General features: G+C 36.9%; 2 protein-coding genes across 3 annotated transcripts; both read left to right on the top strand.

The window, feature by feature from the left end:
- The first annotated feature begins 2999 nt into the window (after positions 1–2999).
- On the top strand, positions 3000–5596 carry LOC131334613 (uncharacterized). The gene is made up of 3 exons (XM_058369734.1): positions 3000–3239; positions 4804–4936; positions 5099–5596. The coding sequence occupies exons 1-3, from the start codon at positions 3079–3081 to the stop codon at positions 5153–5155; spliced, it is 351 nt and encodes a 116-aa protein (XP_058225717.1). The 5' UTR covers positions 3000–3078; the 3' UTR covers positions 5156–5596.
- A 6891-nt stretch (positions 5597–12487) lies between these two features.
- Positions 12488–18517, top strand: LOC131334609 (BTB/POZ domain-containing protein POB1-like). Of its 2 annotated transcripts, none has more exons than XM_058369728.1 (6): positions 12488–12929; positions 14619–14741; positions 15802–15923; positions 16009–16072; positions 16402–16681; positions 17348–18517. In XM_058369728.1, the coding sequence occupies exons 1-6, from the start codon at positions 12692–12694 to the stop codon at positions 18159–18161; spliced, it is 1641 nt and encodes a 546-aa protein (XP_058225711.1). In that variant the 5' UTR covers positions 12488–12691; the 3' UTR covers positions 18162–18517. The 2 variants fall into 2 exon arrangements, with proteins under 2 accessions (XP_058225711.1, XP_058225712.1); XM_058369729.1 differs by lacking the exon at positions 12488–12929 and adding an exon at positions 15376–15473 and having other exon boundaries at positions 14640–14741.
- Positions 18518–18727: the final 210 nt, after the last annotated feature.

The following is an 18727-nucleotide window of genomic DNA, read 5'->3' as shown; positions in this document are numbered from 1 at the left end:
TGTCTAAATTGTCATAAGTGACGTCGTTTTACATCTCATAGAGTGATAATGTTAATGGAAAACGCGGTCATTCTGGGAAAACCAACACTGTGAGTCTGTGACCTGCAAAGAGACCTGCTATTCCCCCCCTGACACACACACACATACACACACACACCGGCCCCACCTCCTTTTTTCCAGATTACCCCCCACCTCTCTCTCTCTCTCTCTCTCTCTCTCCCTTTTCTTTCTTTCCACCGTTTGCTTCTTTTCTTCTTCTTTTTTTTCCTTTTCTTTTCCCGTTTGTTTTTTCATTTTCTTTCATTTTCTTTCTTTCCGGTTTGAATTTTTCTCTCTTTAATAATAGGTTCAAGTCTAATTCTAGGCTTTATAAAGTAATTGAGAGAAAAAAAAGTGTTTCAATTGATCATGTTTATCCCACTGTTTTCTTTTTATTTTTTTTTTATCATTTATAGATTAAAAAATATAGTTACGAAAATAAGTATTTCAATTTTTAATCCGTTTGAACCGGTGCAAAGTTGTTATTTTTCTGATCATTTCATCCTAAATGGTCATAATAAATTTTTGGCCCCAAGGCTTTTCAATGGACACCCTAAGAGAGTCTTGAAACTAAATAATGAGTCTTAGGGTGTTTGTTGAAAAGCCTTAAACCAAAAAATTCATTATGACCATTTAAAATAAAAAAATAAAAAAACGATCTTTGCTCTGATTTAATTGAATTGAGAATTAAAGCACTTAATTCTTGAATTATATTTTTAAATATACAAAGGGTGTATTTATAGAAATTAAATAAATAAGATATAAGTAATTAAATAAAAAATAAATTAAAAAGTATGGGGGACCCGGGGGCTCTGCTGCCCCCATTAACATAGTAGCCCCTAAAACGTTTCCGTTTTAGTTTAAAAAAAAAATAGAAACCATCCATTTGCAATCCTATGGAGTATAAACGTGATTTGAAGCAACATACTACTGAATCAGTTAAGAGGATCTATGCTAAATAATGGTTAACAAATTTATAAAATTGTACTATAGTTAAAAAAATGTAATCCTAAATATAATATTTGTATTATGGATTAGTATGTTGTTTGCAAAATACATTTCGTAATTAGTTCCCGAACACTAATTGTAATCTTAATGAATTTTTTGCTTTACGGCCTTTCAACGAGCACCCTAAGACTCATTATTTAGTTTCAGGACTCTCTTAGGGTGTTCATTGAAAGGCTTTGGAGCCAAAAATTTATTACGTCCATTTAGGATGAAATGATCAGAAAAATAACATCTTTGCACTGGTTCAAACGGATTGAAAATTGAAACACTTATTTTCGTAACTATATTTTTTAATTTATAAAGGACAAAAAAAGAAAACAGTGGGATAAACATGATCAATTGAAACACTTTTTTTCTCTCAATTACTTTACAAAGCCTAGAATTAGACTTGAACCTATTATTAAAAAGAGAAAAAAATTCAAACCGGAAAGAAATAAAATGAAAAAAAAAATGGAAAAGAAAAGGAAAAAAAAGAAGAAGAAAAGAAGCAAACGGTGGAAAGAAAGAAAAGGGAGAGAGAGAGAGAGAGAGAAAGCGGGGGGGGGGGGGTAATCCGGGAAAGGGAGATGGGGCCGGGGGGGGGTGTGTGTGTGTCCGGGGGAGTAGCAAGCAAATCTCTTTGCGCGCCCCCCGACCCCACCCCCAGACCAAAATACCCCTCCCCCGCCAATAATTCAACCACTCAACCCACGGCATTTTCTTTTTTTTTTATTTACTTAATAACTTTTATATCTTTTTTCATTTTTATTTATTTAATATTATTTAAGTGTTCCAATTTTCAATCCGGTTGAATCGATGCAAAGATCTTGTTTTTTTTATCATTTTGTCTTCAATGATCATAATGAATTTTTGGCTCGAAGGCTTTTCAACAAGTACCCTAAGACTTATTATTTAGTTTCAGGTCTCTCTTAGGGTGCTCATTGAAAGGCTTTACAGCCAAAAATTAATTACGACCATTTAGGATGAAATGATAAGAAAAATAAGATCTTCGCACCGGTTCAAACGAATTAAAAATCGGAACACTTATTTTTTTACTCTTTATATGTATTTTTAAATTATTTAATATTATACCCTAGCAATAATAACTTTTATATCTTTTTTCATTTTTATTTATTTAATATTATTTAAGTATTTCAATTTTCAATCCGGTTGAATCGATGCAAAAATCTTATTTTTTTTATTCACTTCATTTGATGGGCTTCCTTCAGGTTGTTTTACTCACTTCCCATTGAGATCCCCTCCAGTTCCAGCCCAAGAGCGCATTGAAATAGCTATTGCCCGTGTTGGAAACAATCACTTTGTGCAACTTTTTTTGCAGCTTCATTACCCTGTACCACCCTATCCAATATGGTAGTGGGACAATTCATCAGACGAAGCTAAAAGATGGGCTGCTCGTTATGCAACACAAATTAGTTTGTGGCAAGAAATAATAGAGACAAGACCAAGAGGGACAGGAGCAGAATTTGGTGGAAACATTGATTAGAAATTGAATTTTCATGTATTTTCACTCTTCAATGAAATTAGTACAAGTTATGTTTGGTTTGATTAATTAATATTAGTACAAGTTATGTTTTAATTATTCATTTATTAATTAAAATTATAGTAAGAAGTCTTTTAAAAGTAAAATAAAAAACTACTAAAAGTAAAACAAAAAAAAGCTAGTAAAAGTTTAAAAAAAAAACAGTAATTAAAGTTTTTTTATAAGTAAACAAAAAAATTAGGAAAAATTAAAAAAAATTAAAACAGTAATTAAAGTCTTTTAATAGTATAAAAAATTAGTAAAAGTAAAAAAAAAATAAAAAAATAATTATTTACTTTTAAAAGTAAAAAAAAAAATAGTTAAAGTGAAAAAAAAAAAACATAAAAATAAGGGGCAAGCGTGGAAAGGGAGTGGAGCCGGGGAGGAGGGGGCGTGTCAGGGGGGGCGCGAGTAGAGGCTCTCGAGTAGCAATTTACCCTGCAAATTGCGAAGCCATTAGAGAGAGAGAGAGAGAGAGAGAGAGAGAGAGAGAGTTGGTGTTGTGGTGGAAGATGGCGGCTACGTTCAGGTGGATACTGCAACTACACAAGGACGTTCCAAAAGCTGCGAAATTCTACTCAGAGGGTTTAGACTTCACCGTCAATGTCTGTACCCTTCGTTGGGCCGAACTTCAATCCGGTCCTCTCAAACTCGCTCTCTTACATTCCCCAAGGTTCTCTCTCTCTCTCTCTCTCTCTCTCTCTCTCTCTCTCTCTCTCTCTCATGGGTTTAATCATTTTGTTCGTAAATGGGCACCCTTTGCCGTCTCATTGATACTACTGGAGTAGTTCGATTTTGCGTTTTTGGTCGAGCGAAAGCGAAAGAAAAGATTTTTTGTTGTAAAATTACCAAAAATTGAAACCCTGATTAGATTATGACACAATTAGGTTGTTTCATAATCGTGGTTGTTTCATATTCATTCCATGAAACTTTGAAAACTGGGATTTTCGGTGCATAATTTCAGTAAGGTGGATATCGAGTTTATCACAAATGTTTGAGGCTGATTTTATATATATATATATATATATGGCATTCCCGTGAGTCAAATTATGATTTTTCAGTTGCTAGAGGCCGACACTGTACTCCAATTAGTGCCGAAGGTCACAAATTTTTATCGCTGAATACTTAGATTTGGCATTTATAGCTAGTTCTTTCGATGTATTTGTGATAAGTTGGGAATGTTTACGTCACGATAGAAGCTTGGAGTAATGCCAATGTGGGCATTTAGGCATTGGTGAATCTGCATTTGCAGTTGACCGTGTCATCTCTTTTGTTGGAGTTAGTAATGCCAATGTGGGCATTTAGGCATTGGTGAATCTGCATTTGCAGTTGACCGTGTCATCTCTTTTGTTGGAGTTAATGAATTTAACTCTGGCTTTATCAAAATCTTGGCATTATTTCCCTAGTTCAACGAAATCACTGAATTATCAAGCATTTCCTGGTGGAGAGGCATCCATCTCAAAACACAACATGGCTCGCTGTTACTGCATATTACTATGAATACCATATATTGCATTATTGCCCAAATTTTTCCTGGACCATTACCGCTTGCTTCTGTAATCTGTTGATCGCAAGATTACCGTAGTAAATGTTTGACGGGATGTATGAATATTTGTTGATAGTATCTTTGTTTGAAGTTTAATAGATGTAGTTTGCCATAGCTGTAAATGATCAAGCTCTAAGTATTTGGAACAAGGAGTCAAGGACAACTACCAAATGGTTAATACTTGGATCAAGTGGACACCATGGAAACAAGTAGATGATATCTTTGAGAAACTGCTGCAAAAACCAACACCTACATAGGACGATCAGATTCAGATAGTTTATCTGTTCTTATTACAAAACCTTGGGACGTATCTTATTATGCAGTGAGCCAGGGATCAATATTTTTGGCAATTCTTTAACATCTTCGTTTGCATGACATAGAAAGGTATCTTTCACGTATGCTCAAAGCCCGTTCAATGCCAGAATTCACCCTATGTAAGCATGTGACTCTTGTTCATGCCATGTGTGATCTTTCACTTTAAATCCTTGTCTGTTCCATTGGCACAATGATGTTAACTTTGCTCATTATGTGGAAAATGCTCCTGGGCTACCTGCTTCCATCCCCATTATGGTGCATGTCTTCACTTGGAAAATCAGCCTTCCTTTCGGAAGATCTACTCAATTTCGTTTTCTTGCATATGGGTCTGTGCGAATACAATTGTTTGAATTAGCTACTAACTTGAGCTTTTCAGTGAACCTCCCCCGCAGAAGGGATACTCATCAGTCTTATCCTTCACAGTGACGGACATTAACAATACCGTGACAAAACTAATGGCTTTGGGTGCAGAGCTGGATGGTCCCATCAAATATGAGATCCATGGAAAGGTAAACTCCCAACTACAAAACATCCTATTTACCTTCTCTAGTTTTTGTAAGCTATATTTTCGTAGTAATCACTATTATCTTCCCCCATACAATTAGTAGTAATTGTATACTGTGTTCAGAAACGAAAATCTAAGATACTTGATAAATGGTGCCTTCTGGCAGGTTGCAGCGATGCGTTGTGTTGATGGGCATATGGTGGGTCTTCATGAGCCTGCCTGAAAGTGCCTCACAGTGAGCAGTGTCCCTTTGCAAGCTTCGAAAGGAAGAAACCGCCTTTTAGGGAATCAAATTAATGAAAAGCCTCTGTTATTTGAAGACCTGGGGAATGCAAGAATAGGTTTCTGCCCTTCTCCATTTTGTTTAACTGCAATATATGAATGTTGATATGGATCAACTATGAGACAGATAAAATTGGGACAATATGTTTAATTGTGGAGTGATGAGACGCTAATTTGAAGAAGAATTAGGCAATGTCAGAGAAGATATTAGCAGAGTGTATGCTTTGCCACAAGCGGGGATATTAGGAGTGCATTAATCTCTTTTTTCTTCAAGGATAGGTGTTTAGGGCCTTTCTTTGTTGTCGCCTTTGAACTTCAAAGAACAAGTAATGTACTAATTAGATATGCGAATGACTTCATATGAGTATCGACTATTAATAAAGCTGTCGAAGTTAAACCATAACGGTACAAACAAAAGGCTGCATGGTTTTGAAATATCAGCAATGAACAATATGCATCAGTTCTTGTGATATTCCATATTTGGTGGCATTTCACTTCAAACTAAAGGAAAATTACTGAAAATGATGTTTTCTTGGTTGTGAAATTTGTCATTTTTTTAAAAGTATAGAAAAACTTGCAAACTTCATGTTTCTGGTAAAAGTTGACGTGATTAGTTGACTCTAGATGCATATAATAGCATAACACATATCCTTGTAAGAGTTCAAACCCTCAATCCCCGAAAGTGTCTGTAGATGCGATTCCATTGAATCACATGAGAATCTTCATAGTATCTCTTAAGATTATCATTTGACAATATTCAAAAATACACATAAACACTGATACAGGTATTTTTGGATACAATTTTTTTTTAAGGGATTCTGTTAATTTAAGAAATCTTAGAAACCACTACATGGTGAACCCACTAATTCTGTAATCATGATCTACATTACAAAAATACTCACTTTGTAGTAGTATATGACTATATATGGTTTCAAAAGAATGAAACCATAAATGTACAGAAAAGGGAGAGATGCTCGTCAGCACTACATCATCCCTGTTTATGATCATTCCTAAAGTCTTGACAATCAACTAATCACCATTAGCCAGGTGGGTATTACAAACCGGGAGACCATTGGGTGCCCTAGGGGCAAGGACATATGGTGCCCCAACTCCTCTTTCCATCACAAATTAAAGCTGACGTGTGGTGGAAAGATGAACTGGGGCATTATGTGTCCTTGCCCCTGGGCACTAAATAGTTTTCCATTACAAATCAATGACCAATAAATGTAGAAAAGGCAATGAGAAAGATTAGAGATTCTTACCACTACCTAATTCTTGCAATCCTCATATTAGGCAAGATAAATCCCATATTAGGATTTCATATTGATTACATATCTTTGACATTCAATTGTCAAGATTTCATGGTGAGCATTCTCTAGGACTATATAAACCCCCCTCCCACCTCCCCCCCTGTCTCACAACCATTTTTTGGTCTGATTTGGTTTTTCCTTGTAAAAACATTCATTAATTAGGGTTCTTGTGAAAGGCTAATGGAGCTCTCTGTTACTCCAACTCAGAAGGAAATGAGGGTACTCCACACCTGCTAGTTCATGAATACCCCTGGCTGCGTCGGATGGCATTACGATAGAGAATCATATGGAGTTAATGGGCGCAGGCTAAGGGTGGGCATGAACTGGGAGATGAGGTGGCCTTGATCTTTTATGGATTGGAGTGAAGGGAGCTCCTATGGTCCTAACAATCTCGCTCTCATGTGTTGGATTTCTCTCTTTATGCTTCCCTTTGCATTTCACGTATTAGTAACAATTTTATTTTCTCCCTCGTTCAAGCAGGTGACAAAATTCGAAGAAGATGGCATTTTGATGGCTAACGTTTTTGCAAGGATTCAAGCGTAAAAGGCTACCCTTTTTCCAAAGATCATCAGTATAATACGTTTTCCTGTGAAAGTTTTCAGTAACTGCTCCGGCTAATTCTTGAGCGCATGTAAAAACTGTGTGAGAGAGAGATGAGATGCAATCAGATGTGGAGGATGGACGTGCATGGTTGCATATATTGTGTAAACAAATTTCTGTTTGTCTGGATGGCGGAATTCATCATAGCGTAATTAAAAGACCTTTGACTTAGAATTTTGTTGATGTATGTGGTGGTTTGAGTCCGGTTATCTGTGCACGCATTTTCTTTTTCCAAGGAGATTTGCGCATATAACTGAAAATACCAAAACCTTCTGATGTGAAATTCCAGAAAAACTAAGCTACCATACATCCATATAACATGCTCATCACCTCAAAACCTGGGAGGACTAGTCCTACATTAATTGCTACCCCAAAGCTTCGCATCGATCTTCTTGAGAAAGGTTTGTGAGAAACTGATAAATGCCTTCGATGGAAATGGCATTACTGACCAAGCAACACCGAGTCCGCACACCAATGGTTGTCTCAGAGACCCTTTTGAGAGCCTTCGCGTTTTCCGAACATCACATATACAATAAGTAGTAATCGGTCCTTAACAAACCTCTTCTTCGCTTCCTCACCTACAATGTCGAGAAATTTTTGAATCAAAGGTAACTCTAGAAAATAGATGACATGCCAGTCAAACGTCCCACAACAGGCATGTCCATACAGCCCCCTCCCCCTGGATTTCTGTACTTCCGAATGTAGCGTCAGGATCCAGGCTAGAACAATTGAAGGAATTCTAGAGTCAATTAAGGCCCACGAATGGAGTGGCTTGCAGTTGACAAAATGATCTGCGTTGGAGATGCTCTACAAACTGAACGTCTCAACAGTTCAAAGAACGATGATGAGTCTCATCATCGGTAGAGCTCATCGAGACACACTACACCATTGTAGTGCACTTCAGAAACCCCTTGTCCATTCTCAAGGGCTACATCGATTTACTATATGGAATTCACGAAATACACACGCAACTTTCTTTCTTTTTTTGACCATCTGTAGCGGAGTGATATCTATTGAAGATTATCGGCATTTCCAATGCCACTCAAAGTTCCGCGTGGCTTTCAATTTTTTAGCATAGAGTAGTGTATCTAGAAACAAATTAAACAAAATCATTGAGTAATTTCTCAATTTACCTTTGGTGGTGTTAGTTTTTTCTTTCTTTCTCCCATCACATTGGTTTGAGGTGCCACATTTGAATAGACTATTCCAGTCCCAATAACTAGTTATGATTTGGTGGCCTACCAATATAATTAAATTAGGTTTATACTATACTACTAATCTCACCTCATCATGAGAGTTATTTTCTTAATGAACTCTAGAATTAGATATATAGCCGACCCACTAGCTTTGATGGCTGTGCCTGCCTTGCATATTTTTTGCTGGTTGGTCAAAAAATCACACTCCACTGGGATGAAATTATTGCAATTCCCATGATGACCTTGTTGGAATCAATACATTGATTAGGTCACCTTTTACTGTTTTACTAGTTTGATAAATAAATATATATGTCACCAACAACGGACATACATATATGTTGAGAAATCAGCCAAGAAACCAAGAACGGAAAGTACGTACAGAGGCTTTTACGTCGTGCAATTACATCCATTACTCAGTAATTTTTCAATTGTATCAAATGATAAAGAGAATACGGTAGTTACACCGACTGCTGTGTATAACAAATATTTATAACATATGATTTACCTCACTAAAATCGCGGTAGAACCCTGAATAGTTAGTGCAGGTCAAATCAAACCGAAATTATATTTCTCAAACCCAACGGCAGATGGAGAGACTTTGAAGAGATACCTTTGACCTTGTGGTAAGTTTCAGATTGCATTCAATATGGTGTGAGACTTGGAAAAGGAGATACCTTTTCTTGGCATCGACTTCACCCAGTACTTTTACTCTTAACAAACTCTCTTTCGTATTTTTCTTTTGGATTTTGATTTTTCCGCTCCATTTTTTACTGATTGCGCTTCACTTTGTTCATGAAGTTGTTACTAGTAATTTCACGTTAAAAGTGGAGCGTCATTAGTACAAAGTGAAGCGCGAAAAGCAATATCCTTTCCGAAACTTTGTAGGGTGCTTATCCAAACAATTTGTTTAGAGAGATATATTTTCTCTGTCCAAAAAAACAAATTGAAGACTCAATTTCCTGTCTAAAGGATTTAATTAATTATAAAACACAATATACCCTAATTACCCAAAACACTGCCGGCAAAAAGTTACTGATTGAGAATGAGTAACTTGTAGAAGAAGGGAAAATTTCAAAAAAACCTCTGAACTTTCTAATAATTGTAAAAAAACACCTGGACTTTTACTATTGACAAAAAAACATCTAAACTTAGCATTCCGTTAGCAATTAGGCCCCTGCCGTCCAATTCCGTCTAGTCCTAACGGATGGAGCTAACGGAAGGCGTTAACTTTTTTTTTTTTTTTTTTACTTTTTACATTCAAAAATTACTTTTAACTCTTTCTTTTTTTATTGGTAAATAAATATGCAATAAAGTTCTTTTTTTTCTTACTATTTATCAAAAATTACTTTAACTATATTTTTTACTATTTACAAAAATAACTTTAACCACCATCTTTTTTGTTACTTTCAAATTTTACCTTTCTCCTTCTCTCTCTCTCTCTCTCTCTCTCTCTCTCTCTCTCTCTCTCCCTATTTTTTTTTTTAGAACTTTAACCCCACTCCACCAATCAACTGCCAAAGCTCTAGCTCTAATTTCAGAAATTCAAAATTACTCTTTTTTTTAGCATTCTTGTTTTTTATATTTTTTACTTCCAAAATTACTTTTAACTCTTTATTTTTAGTAGTAAATAAATATGAAATAAAGTTTTTTTTCTTACTATTTATCAAAAATTACTTTAACTCTAATCTTTACTATTTATAATAATAACTTTAAGACCCATTTTTACTTTCAAATACTCTCTCTCTCTCTCTCTCTCTCTCTCCAATGATGAAAATCGTCCCCCCTCTTCTCTCCATCGATCAGTTTGGAGAAATTCAAAATTCTTCTATCAGTTGGTTGTGGGGTTAAATTTGAAAGTAAAAAATAAATAAAAAATGGGGCGGTGTGTGGGGAAGCAGGGGGTGTTAAAATAATTTTCGTAAATAGTTAAAAAATGGGGGTGAATAATTTTTGAAAAAGAGTAAGGAAAAAAGAACTTTATTGCATATTTATTTATGACTAAAAAAAGAATGAGTTAAAAGTAATTTTTAGAAGTAAAAGTAGTAAAAAAAAGAAAAGGTTACAAAGAAGAGGTTAAAAGAACTTTTGAATTTTTGAAATTGTGGCTAAGGCTTTGGCGGTTGGTTGTGGGGTTAATTGGTGGTGTGGAGTCGATTCTAATAAGAAAAAAAGGGAGAGAGAGAGAGAGAGAGAGAGAGAGAGAGAGAGAGGGGGGGGGGGGGAAAGGTAAAATTTGAAAATAAAAAATAGGGTTAAAGTAATTTTCGATAAATAATAAGAAAAAAAAGAACTTAATTGCATATTTATTTACCAATAAAAAAAGAAATAGTTAAAAGTAATTTTTGAATGTAAAAAGTAAAAAAATAAAAAGTTAACACCTTCCGTTAGCTCCATCTCCATCCGTTACAAATTGACGGAATTAGACGGCAGGGGTTTAATTGTTAACGGAATGCTAAGTTTAGGTGTTTTTTTTGTTAATAGTGAAAGTCCAAGTGTTTTTTTGCAAGTTGTTAGAAAGTTCAGGGACTTTTTTGAAATTTTTCCGTCATAGAATGCTTGTTTTTTGCTTGTTAGATAAACATCTTTATAAATTCCAAAGTACCAAAAAAAAAAAAAAACATCTTTATAGAGGTTGAATTTTGGATTCACATATTTCCAAAAATATGGGAAGCAACAATCGCACTCGATAAAGCACGACTTCATTTTGACGCAACCCTTCACTGGTTTTTATGATTTTTTTTTTTAGCTTTTGACTCGGTATTGATTTTGACTTCTGGTTAAAAAGGGAAAAGAAATCGTGTATTCAAATACTATAAAAATATAATGAAATGCCAACTAATAAAATTAACCATGAAAGATAAGAACCCTTGAAAAGCAGGTGAGGAGAATGGCAAAATGTTCATACCCTCTAGTCTTACAAAGACTATAAAGTCGACATAAATGCAGGACTTTTATACTAAACGATTTTTTACTATTTTAGTAATTTGTCAATTTTTTATTTTTTATTGTAATTGGTCATTGTATTCAGGTTTAACAAAACTATTGTATTAGATTCAGAGGGTGTTTGGACAAAATAATTCGAAAAAATTGTGAAGTCCCAAAAAGATCCACTTATTTCGAAAAAACTTCAAGAAAGCAAATTGTTTCTATGTTTAGTGTCTTTAGGTTTGTCCTAACTAAGTTTTTGTTAATTTCGATATGTACATTTATGCTTTTTCTATTTCTCTCATCGAAGTTAAACAAAAAAAACAACGAAACATAAATAATATCCACTCACTTGTTAAAACCCACTATTTTTTTGAAAAAAAAAAATACATAGGGTTCGTTTGCCATTTTAGTTTTGTTTTCAATTATTACTTTACTTATTTCTCCAATCATTGCCTTGTTTTTTCAATTATTACTTTCTCATTTTTCTCTATCTTTCTCTAATCATTACCTATTCTTCAATCATTACCCTATTTCTCTTTCTATCTACTATCAAAATTAAACTAAACTAAACTGTCAACCAAACAAAACCAGTCTGTGAGTTAAACTGACCTCAGTCAGAATACAAATAACATATACAAACCAAATAATGGCATATTTCTTTTTTATGCACACCTCAACTATTTTTTTTTCCTGGTCCGGTTAAAGGCATACATAGTACTATCCACATTGGGACGGGACCCGGGAAATGCTTCAAGCAGGGTCTCGAGCAGCATTCGATCATTCATCTCGGCATAGATGGTTCGGATTGAATCTGAGTACAAATAAATCTAAACCGGTCATTGCTCGGCTGAGATTCAAACCGTTGATTTTTGAGATGAATAGCCAGATCGGCGGCTTGGCACTGCTGCCAAACACTTGTACATTCATAAGATTTCTCTCTCGTATATCCATTTTTTGTTCTTGACTGCATCGAATTGTAATTGGCCGCTACGAATTACTCATGGCCGCATTAAATTGCACTTGGCCGTTACAAATTGCTTCTAACCGCATCGAATTGCACTTGATTGCATCGAATTGTACCTCATCGAATTGCATTTGTCTAATATGGTACTGTTTGATTTGGAAGAAACATAGCGATGTGGCACAATGCAATTAATTTGAAGAAAATAAATATTTACACGGGCAGTGGAGAGAATTTATTCTCTTCCCTTAATTAATCGTATCTCCGTAACATAAAAGAAATAGAAATACACGTTGATTCATCTCTCTCTCTCTCTCTCTCTCTCTCTCATAAGTTCTTGTCGGAAAGCTCGCTTCCAAACCAAAGGGCAAAGGTCCATCTCTCTCTCTCTCTCTCCATTGATTACGTTAGGGTTTCCCTCCTCCAAGGCTTCCCCAGCTCCCGCTTCTTCATCTTCTTCCTAGAGGCTAGAGAGAGAGAGAATGAAAGATAAGAATTTGGATCTGTTCGATCCGAGGTCGGTCATGGACTCGGACTACTCCCCCAACGCCTCCGGCCGCGACGCCGACTTCGCCTTCGCGTTCAACGACAGCAATTTCTCCGACCGTCTGCTCCGGATCGAGATCATGGCCGACGCTCCCTCCGACGGCGCCGACGGCTGTCAGAGCCTTGCCGATTGGGCCCGCCATCGGAAGAGGAGGAGAGAAGATACCAAGAAACGTAACCGCTCCTTTCTTATTATACTCACTCCGTTCCATTTTGTTTGCTTTGTGCGAAAAGTCGTGTTATTTTGACCTCGAACCTCTTTGCACCGATCAAAATTACTCATTTGAGATTTTCCCAACGGTGCAAAAATAAAAACTTTGGGAAGTAGTTTATTTTTAATGGTTGAAATGGCACGGTCTTCCGTAAGAGACTTGTTGATGGTCAATTGATTGTTTCTTGTTTCTTTCCTGTCTTCGTGTCGTTTTGATTTAATTCATGGATATTTGGTTTTGTGGTGGTTGTTGCTCTTGCTTTAGTTGTTGAGGAAAGCAGGGGAGAAAGTTTGAAACTTTGGCGAGATTTATGTTTATGCATGCTAGTGTTGGGAAAAATAAGAAACTTTATTCAGCTGAGCGTTTATTCAACCATTTGGCTTGGTTTAGCTGAGTTTTCAGGGGTGAGTTATTTAATAAGCTCGGGTGTCATTTGGTTTTCAAGGTTTAGTGTATTGCTTTTGTTGTTGAGAAAAACAGGGGAGAGGAGAGTCAATTTGAAACTTTGGCGTGATATATGTTTATGATAGTATTGAGAAAATAAAACGAAACAATTTGGATTAGTTTACTTGAGTTTTCGGGGGTGATTCATGTTTATGATATTGTTTATGTAGTGGGATTATTTTCATACGCGCAGTTCAATTAGTCTCAATTTTTCAAATTTTAGCTTGGAGAATTGTCGTGCACATTGGCTTGTCGACCTCAAAGTTGGCGGGGAAGTGATTTGAATAGTATCATTAAAGATAGCTTGTTTATTGAGTAATTACGATACGGTATCTTTTTAATGTTATGCTGCTGCAATTACATTCGCATCTGGATTGTGTAGATGATGTGACTGACATTTTTAGATGACTGCATTAATTGTTGACGGACGAGGAGTATTTGAATTTCGGATTGTCTTATGTTCCTTTCCTTTTTTTCTTCATGGTGGACCCTGTTTATTACCAGTTTTAAGAATCGCAAATCGAAGCGACCTTGTGGTGCCTCATGACTGTCGATGCGAGTTGCAGTACTTGAAGCGCATTTAAGGAGACTGATCTGAGGCACGAGTCATGCGCTTTACATGTTTTAGCATTCAATAGATTTGATTAGTATTATATCGTTTTTCGAATGCAGGGACAGAGGATTACAACTCTCAACTCATGTTTAATATTGATAAATAAATCTCTAACCAGATTTTAAACCCTTTAGTGAAGCTGCTGAACAGAAGCTCTAGAATGTGAAACATCTGTTTTTAATGGATGTTCGACGATTTTGTGAGTGTTCTGCTATTTGGAATATGCCTGTTATGTGTATTATTATTGGAATTTCACAACATTTATTCATGTTGAATTTTTTTGTATACTACATTTTACCATTTTGCTACAACTTGCGCCTCGCTACAATGAGGCACTGGTGCCACCTCATGCTTCAGTGATCTGGCAATGCATCATCGTTCTTAATTTCAATTAGTTGTGTCTTAAATCTTATTGTGGACTGAATATTTGATTCCTCAATTGGGAGGAATGAGGATCCTCTCTGAGATTGATTCTTTTGCTGCTGGCTTTATCATGCATACTGTTACCCTTAACCCTTTTTTTATACTTATGCCTATTTTGAGAAATTTTACTGATGTTGACTGACATTTTGCTTTATGTTTGGCTGTTTGCAGCTGTTGATGCTGCTGGATGCGCTGAGGAGCAGATTCTGAATTGTAACCTGGCTGACGTTGATGATGCAGGGTTTGAAAATGAAGATGAGGAACCTGTTGCAATGAATGAAGAATCACCTTCAGGTAGTAGAATGGTCATTACCTCGGTCCATATGTATGTTCTGTCAAGAAGAAACTGAAACGATCACTTAGTAATTCATGCTAAATTATGAGTCTATGACATGTGAGAAGACAGATTGAACCATCATCCTCATATAGTTGGAGGCAGTTGGTGGGTATTTGGGCTGAGCCAAGCCCGTCTATCCCGATGCCATTTGCATGGGATTAAAGCACCCCCAGAATAAGTCATTTCACCTATTGAATTCTCCAACCTGCGGTTTCTTTCTGTCCATTTTGTTTGCCACGCTCCGTTCGTTTTGTGCTGCTTTCAAGAGCTAGCTTTCTTTCACCTAATTCTGGACCGCTTAATGCACGAACTATAACTAAAGGACCAATTAGGCCATGAGAGACATTATGAAGTATTGCAAAAGAAAGGGCAGAGGCAAGGTTTCCTTCAAAGAGTTCATTTTCTGAAACCTAACTGAATGGAATTGTTCCAAAAATGCTTGCTGGTGCTCTTCGCCAGATCTCTTTTTTAAAGCAACAAGAACTATGTGACAGTTGTGACTTAAAGAAAGTGAGAAATATACTTGTACATGCAAAAATAGACGTCAGGTGTAGCATCGAGTTGGTTCAACTATTGAATTGTTATCTGCAGAAATTAGTGCAGCCACTCTGATGCATCTTGTATTCGGAAAAGCCAACTTGATGCTAAAATGGTCCAGAAAGTACTAGCCAATGCCTGCTGGGTGAAAGGTAAGGCGCAATGAAGATGGGTTCGCTATAAATTCAAAGAAGGAATTGAATTAGGAAGTTATTTCAGTCCATTTGTTTTCATTGCCTTTTTACCATAAAGATGCTGCATTTTTTCTGCAGGATTATAAGTCGGAGTCTTAATTAATATGTTTTTTCTCATGTATGAGATAAAGTATAACTAAGTTGTCCAGGTGGTTGCTTCCGTTGTTACCAATTTTACCATTGAGATGTCAACAGCTTGCCAATTTATGTGCCACTACAGTTGGGTCTTGTTTGCTTTATGTGATCTTGTATTTCAAATTGTCAAGGCTTCATGTTATCTTTGCAGGCGATGAAGCTGCAAATAGCAATGACTCAAACTGGAGCATGGATTGTTCTACAGTTCTGAGAGTTAAAACTTTACACATCAGTTCTCCAATTTTAGCAGCAAAAAGTCCGTTTTTCTACAAGGTAAATATCATTAGTTTCTTTACATGGGTTTCTTTGTCTGTTGTTCAAAGCTTGTGGATGAGATTCATTCCATCTTAATTTTTAGCTCTTCTCAAATGGGATGAGGGAGTCAGAGCAGCGACACGTCACCTTACGAATCAATGCCTCTGGTATGGACTAAATCGCGACCATTTTACTTTCAGACAGTACTTTATGGTTGTTGGACTCCTGTTTGGTGTTAAACTTGGAAGTTTAGTTCTACAAGGCTAATCACTTCTTCATAAGTGCATTTTCCTGTGGAATGGGTTACACAGGTTATGATAATTGAGAAGATGCCTTTCATCTTTTTTTAAAAAAAATAGTAAAATAGTCTTTCCTAGTATAGTATGGCTAGTTCCATTGGAACAGTTCATATTGCTTAGGTATTGTGAAATGGAATCAGCACTATTAAATGGCTGTTTTATCTTAAATAACTGTCCCTTGTCCCCTCTTGGAACAGAGGAAGCTGCGCTCATGGAGCTCCTGAATTTCATGTATAGCAATACCTTATCTGCAACTTCTGCTCCCGCTTTGCTTGATGTGTTGATGGCTGCTGACAAGTTTGAGGTTGCTTCATGCATGCGGCATTGCAGCCGATTATTACGGAATTTGCCCATGACACCAGAGTCTGCGTTGCTATATCTGGAACTTCCTTCCAGTGTCTTAATGGCTGATGCAGTTCAGCCCTTGACAGATGCAGCAAAGCAGTTCCTTGCTGCTCGTTATAAAGACATTACTAAGTAAGAATTCTTTGTAATGTGTTCTCCTAGCTTGAAATTGCAGATATCTTTGCCTTATTTAACTTCTTTAATATTTTTTCTTTCTTCCAGCGCTTTTCTTTCTTTTTCTTTTGCCCCTTTCTGGTTGGTTTCCTCTTTTTCATGCCTATGTGATTTGAATCACCTTGTTATTTTTAAGAATGTAGGTGAGTTAATTTGGCTCAACTAATGTCCTGTTCAACACAAGACCCGGAGAAGGTTTATAACATCATTTTCAGCTGAGTTGTTCTCACGACAGAGTCAGTCTTATTAGAGACTGTTATTATGTCAACTTGAAATTTATGTCCGAATTCCAGACCAATAGTGTAATCTTTGCAGATACTGTTCTTATGTTTAGCTTAATGAGATGACAGAGTCTGGGCGTAGAAATTTTTTGAAAAACTTCTTCAATGTAGGCTATGTCCGCAACATCTTCAAGGAATTAGTATGTCTTCTATTTGGCAAGTAGGTTGAAATAAAAGCTGATAAATATGGGTATTGTGGTTCATAGTTAAGATTGAAGTGTAAAAAGCACATTAGTATTCTGCTTGATACAAACACCTGATATCATATTTGGGAAAGTAACTCTTCTTGAGCTGTTCGGCCTTTCTAATTTCTGAGTACGCATCTTTTTCCACTTTTGGCCAGGTTCCAAGAAGAGGTAATGAGCTTACCCCTTGCCGGTATCGAAGCTATATTGGCAAGTGATGATCTCCAGGTCGCATCAGAAGATGCAGTATACGACCTTGTGTTGAAGTGGGCGAGGGCCCAGTACCCAAAACTGGAGGAGCGGAAGGAAATCTTGGGTTCGCGTCTTGGTCGCTACATCCGCTTTCCTTACATGACCTGCCGCAAGCTCAAGAAGGTTTTAACCTGCAACGACTTTGATCATGATCTCGCATCCAAGGTCGTGCTAGAGTCTCTGTTTTTCAAAGCTGAGGCCCCACACCGACAACGGGCCCTTGCCGCGGAGGAGTCTGCTACCTCAAGCCGACGCTTTGTGGAACGGGCCTACAAGTACCGGCCCATTAAGGTGATCGAGTTTGAAATGCCACGTCACCAGTGTGTGGTTTACCTTGATTTAAAGCGTGAGGAATGCGCCAATTTGTTCCCAAACGGGAGAGTCTATTCTCAGGCTTTTCACTTAGGTGGCCAAGGTTTCTTCTTATCAGCGCATTGCAACATGGATCAGCAGAACGCGTCCAATTGTTTCGGGCTGTTTCTTGGAATGCAAGAAAAAGGGTCAGTCACTTTTGCTGTCGACTATGAGTTTTCGGCTAGATCGAAGCCAACGGAGGAGTACATTAGCAAGTACAAGGGAAATTACACTTTCACCGGCGGAAAGGCAGTCGGTTATCGTAACTTATTTGCTATATCATGGACTTCTTTCATGGCCGAGGATAGTCTGTACTTCATCAATGGCATCCTCCATCTCAGGGCTGAGCTTACAATCAGGAACTGACGAGCTGTTAAACTCTCTCTCTCTCTCTCTCTCTCAAACTTTCTGTTATCTTTTTCTTCTTGGTAGGGCTAACCTTCTTTACCTTGGCTTTGTGACAAGCACTATAGGTGATGTTTAGATGTTAGCATTAACATTTCTAACTCAGTTGTGAGAAAGATTGTGCCTTCTTGTTGTTAGACTGGGCCAAATTGTGCTCTGGAATTGAGAGGTAGGAAGAGTTTTTGCGGTAACGCCTTCCGGGCCCTGTAAATGAATTCCTGGAATGGAAGGATTGCCTATTCTGACCTTGCCAAACTTAATGCATTTTGAGAATACACAGGGTGTTGTTTGTTTGGGTTCTTTTTGAGCCCGTATCATGATCCTTGCGTTTGACAGGTTTAGGGTTTTATCTCTTAACTAAGTTGAATCTGCTACTGAGATCTATATCTTAGCATGGTGTAACATTTGGCTAAATAGGATTGATCTCACTGTTGCGTTACGCATTACAACCCATGCTTTGGGAATCTATGATTCTCGTATTCTTTGTAACCATTGTCGGATTCTACTTCGTTATCAAGATTGAAGGT

Source organism: Rhododendron vialii, chromosome 7a (assembly GCF_030253575.1).
Source record: "Rhododendron vialii isolate Sample 1 chromosome 7a, ASM3025357v1".
Classification (NCBI taxonomy): Eukaryota; Viridiplantae; Streptophyta; class Magnoliopsida; order Ericales; family Ericaceae; genus Rhododendron; species Rhododendron vialii.
The sequence above is the reverse complement of the archived record's forward strand: the minus strand, read 5'-3'. Positions and strand labels throughout refer to the sequence as shown.

Excerpts from the sequence above, each read along its gene's own strand:
- LOC131334613 (XM_058369734.1), top strand. The coding sequence starts at position 3,079 with ATGGCGGCTACGTTCAGGTGGATACTGCAACTACACAAGGACGTTCCA. Across the intron at positions 3,240-4,803 it reads GCTCTCTTACATTCCCCAAG|TGAACCTCCCCCGCAGAAGG; the intron begins GTTCTCTCTCTC and ends TGAGCTTTTCAG. Across the intron at positions 4,937-5,098 it reads AATATGAGATCCATGGAAAG|GTTGCAGCGATGCGTTGTGT; the intron begins GTAAACTCCCAA and ends GCCTTCTGGCAG.
- LOC131334609 (XM_058369728.1), top strand. The coding sequence starts at position 12,692 with ATGAAAGATAAGAATTTGGATCTGTTCGATCCGAGGTCGGTCATGGAC. Across the intron at positions 14,742-15,801 it reads GAATGAAGAATCACCTTCAG|GCGATGAAGCTGCAAATAGC; the intron begins GTAGTAGAATGG and ends TTATCTTTGCAG. Across the intron at positions 16,682-17,347 it reads CGTTATAAAGACATTACTAA|GTTCCAAGAAGAGGTAATGA; the intron begins GTAAGAATTCTT and ends ACTTTTGGCCAG.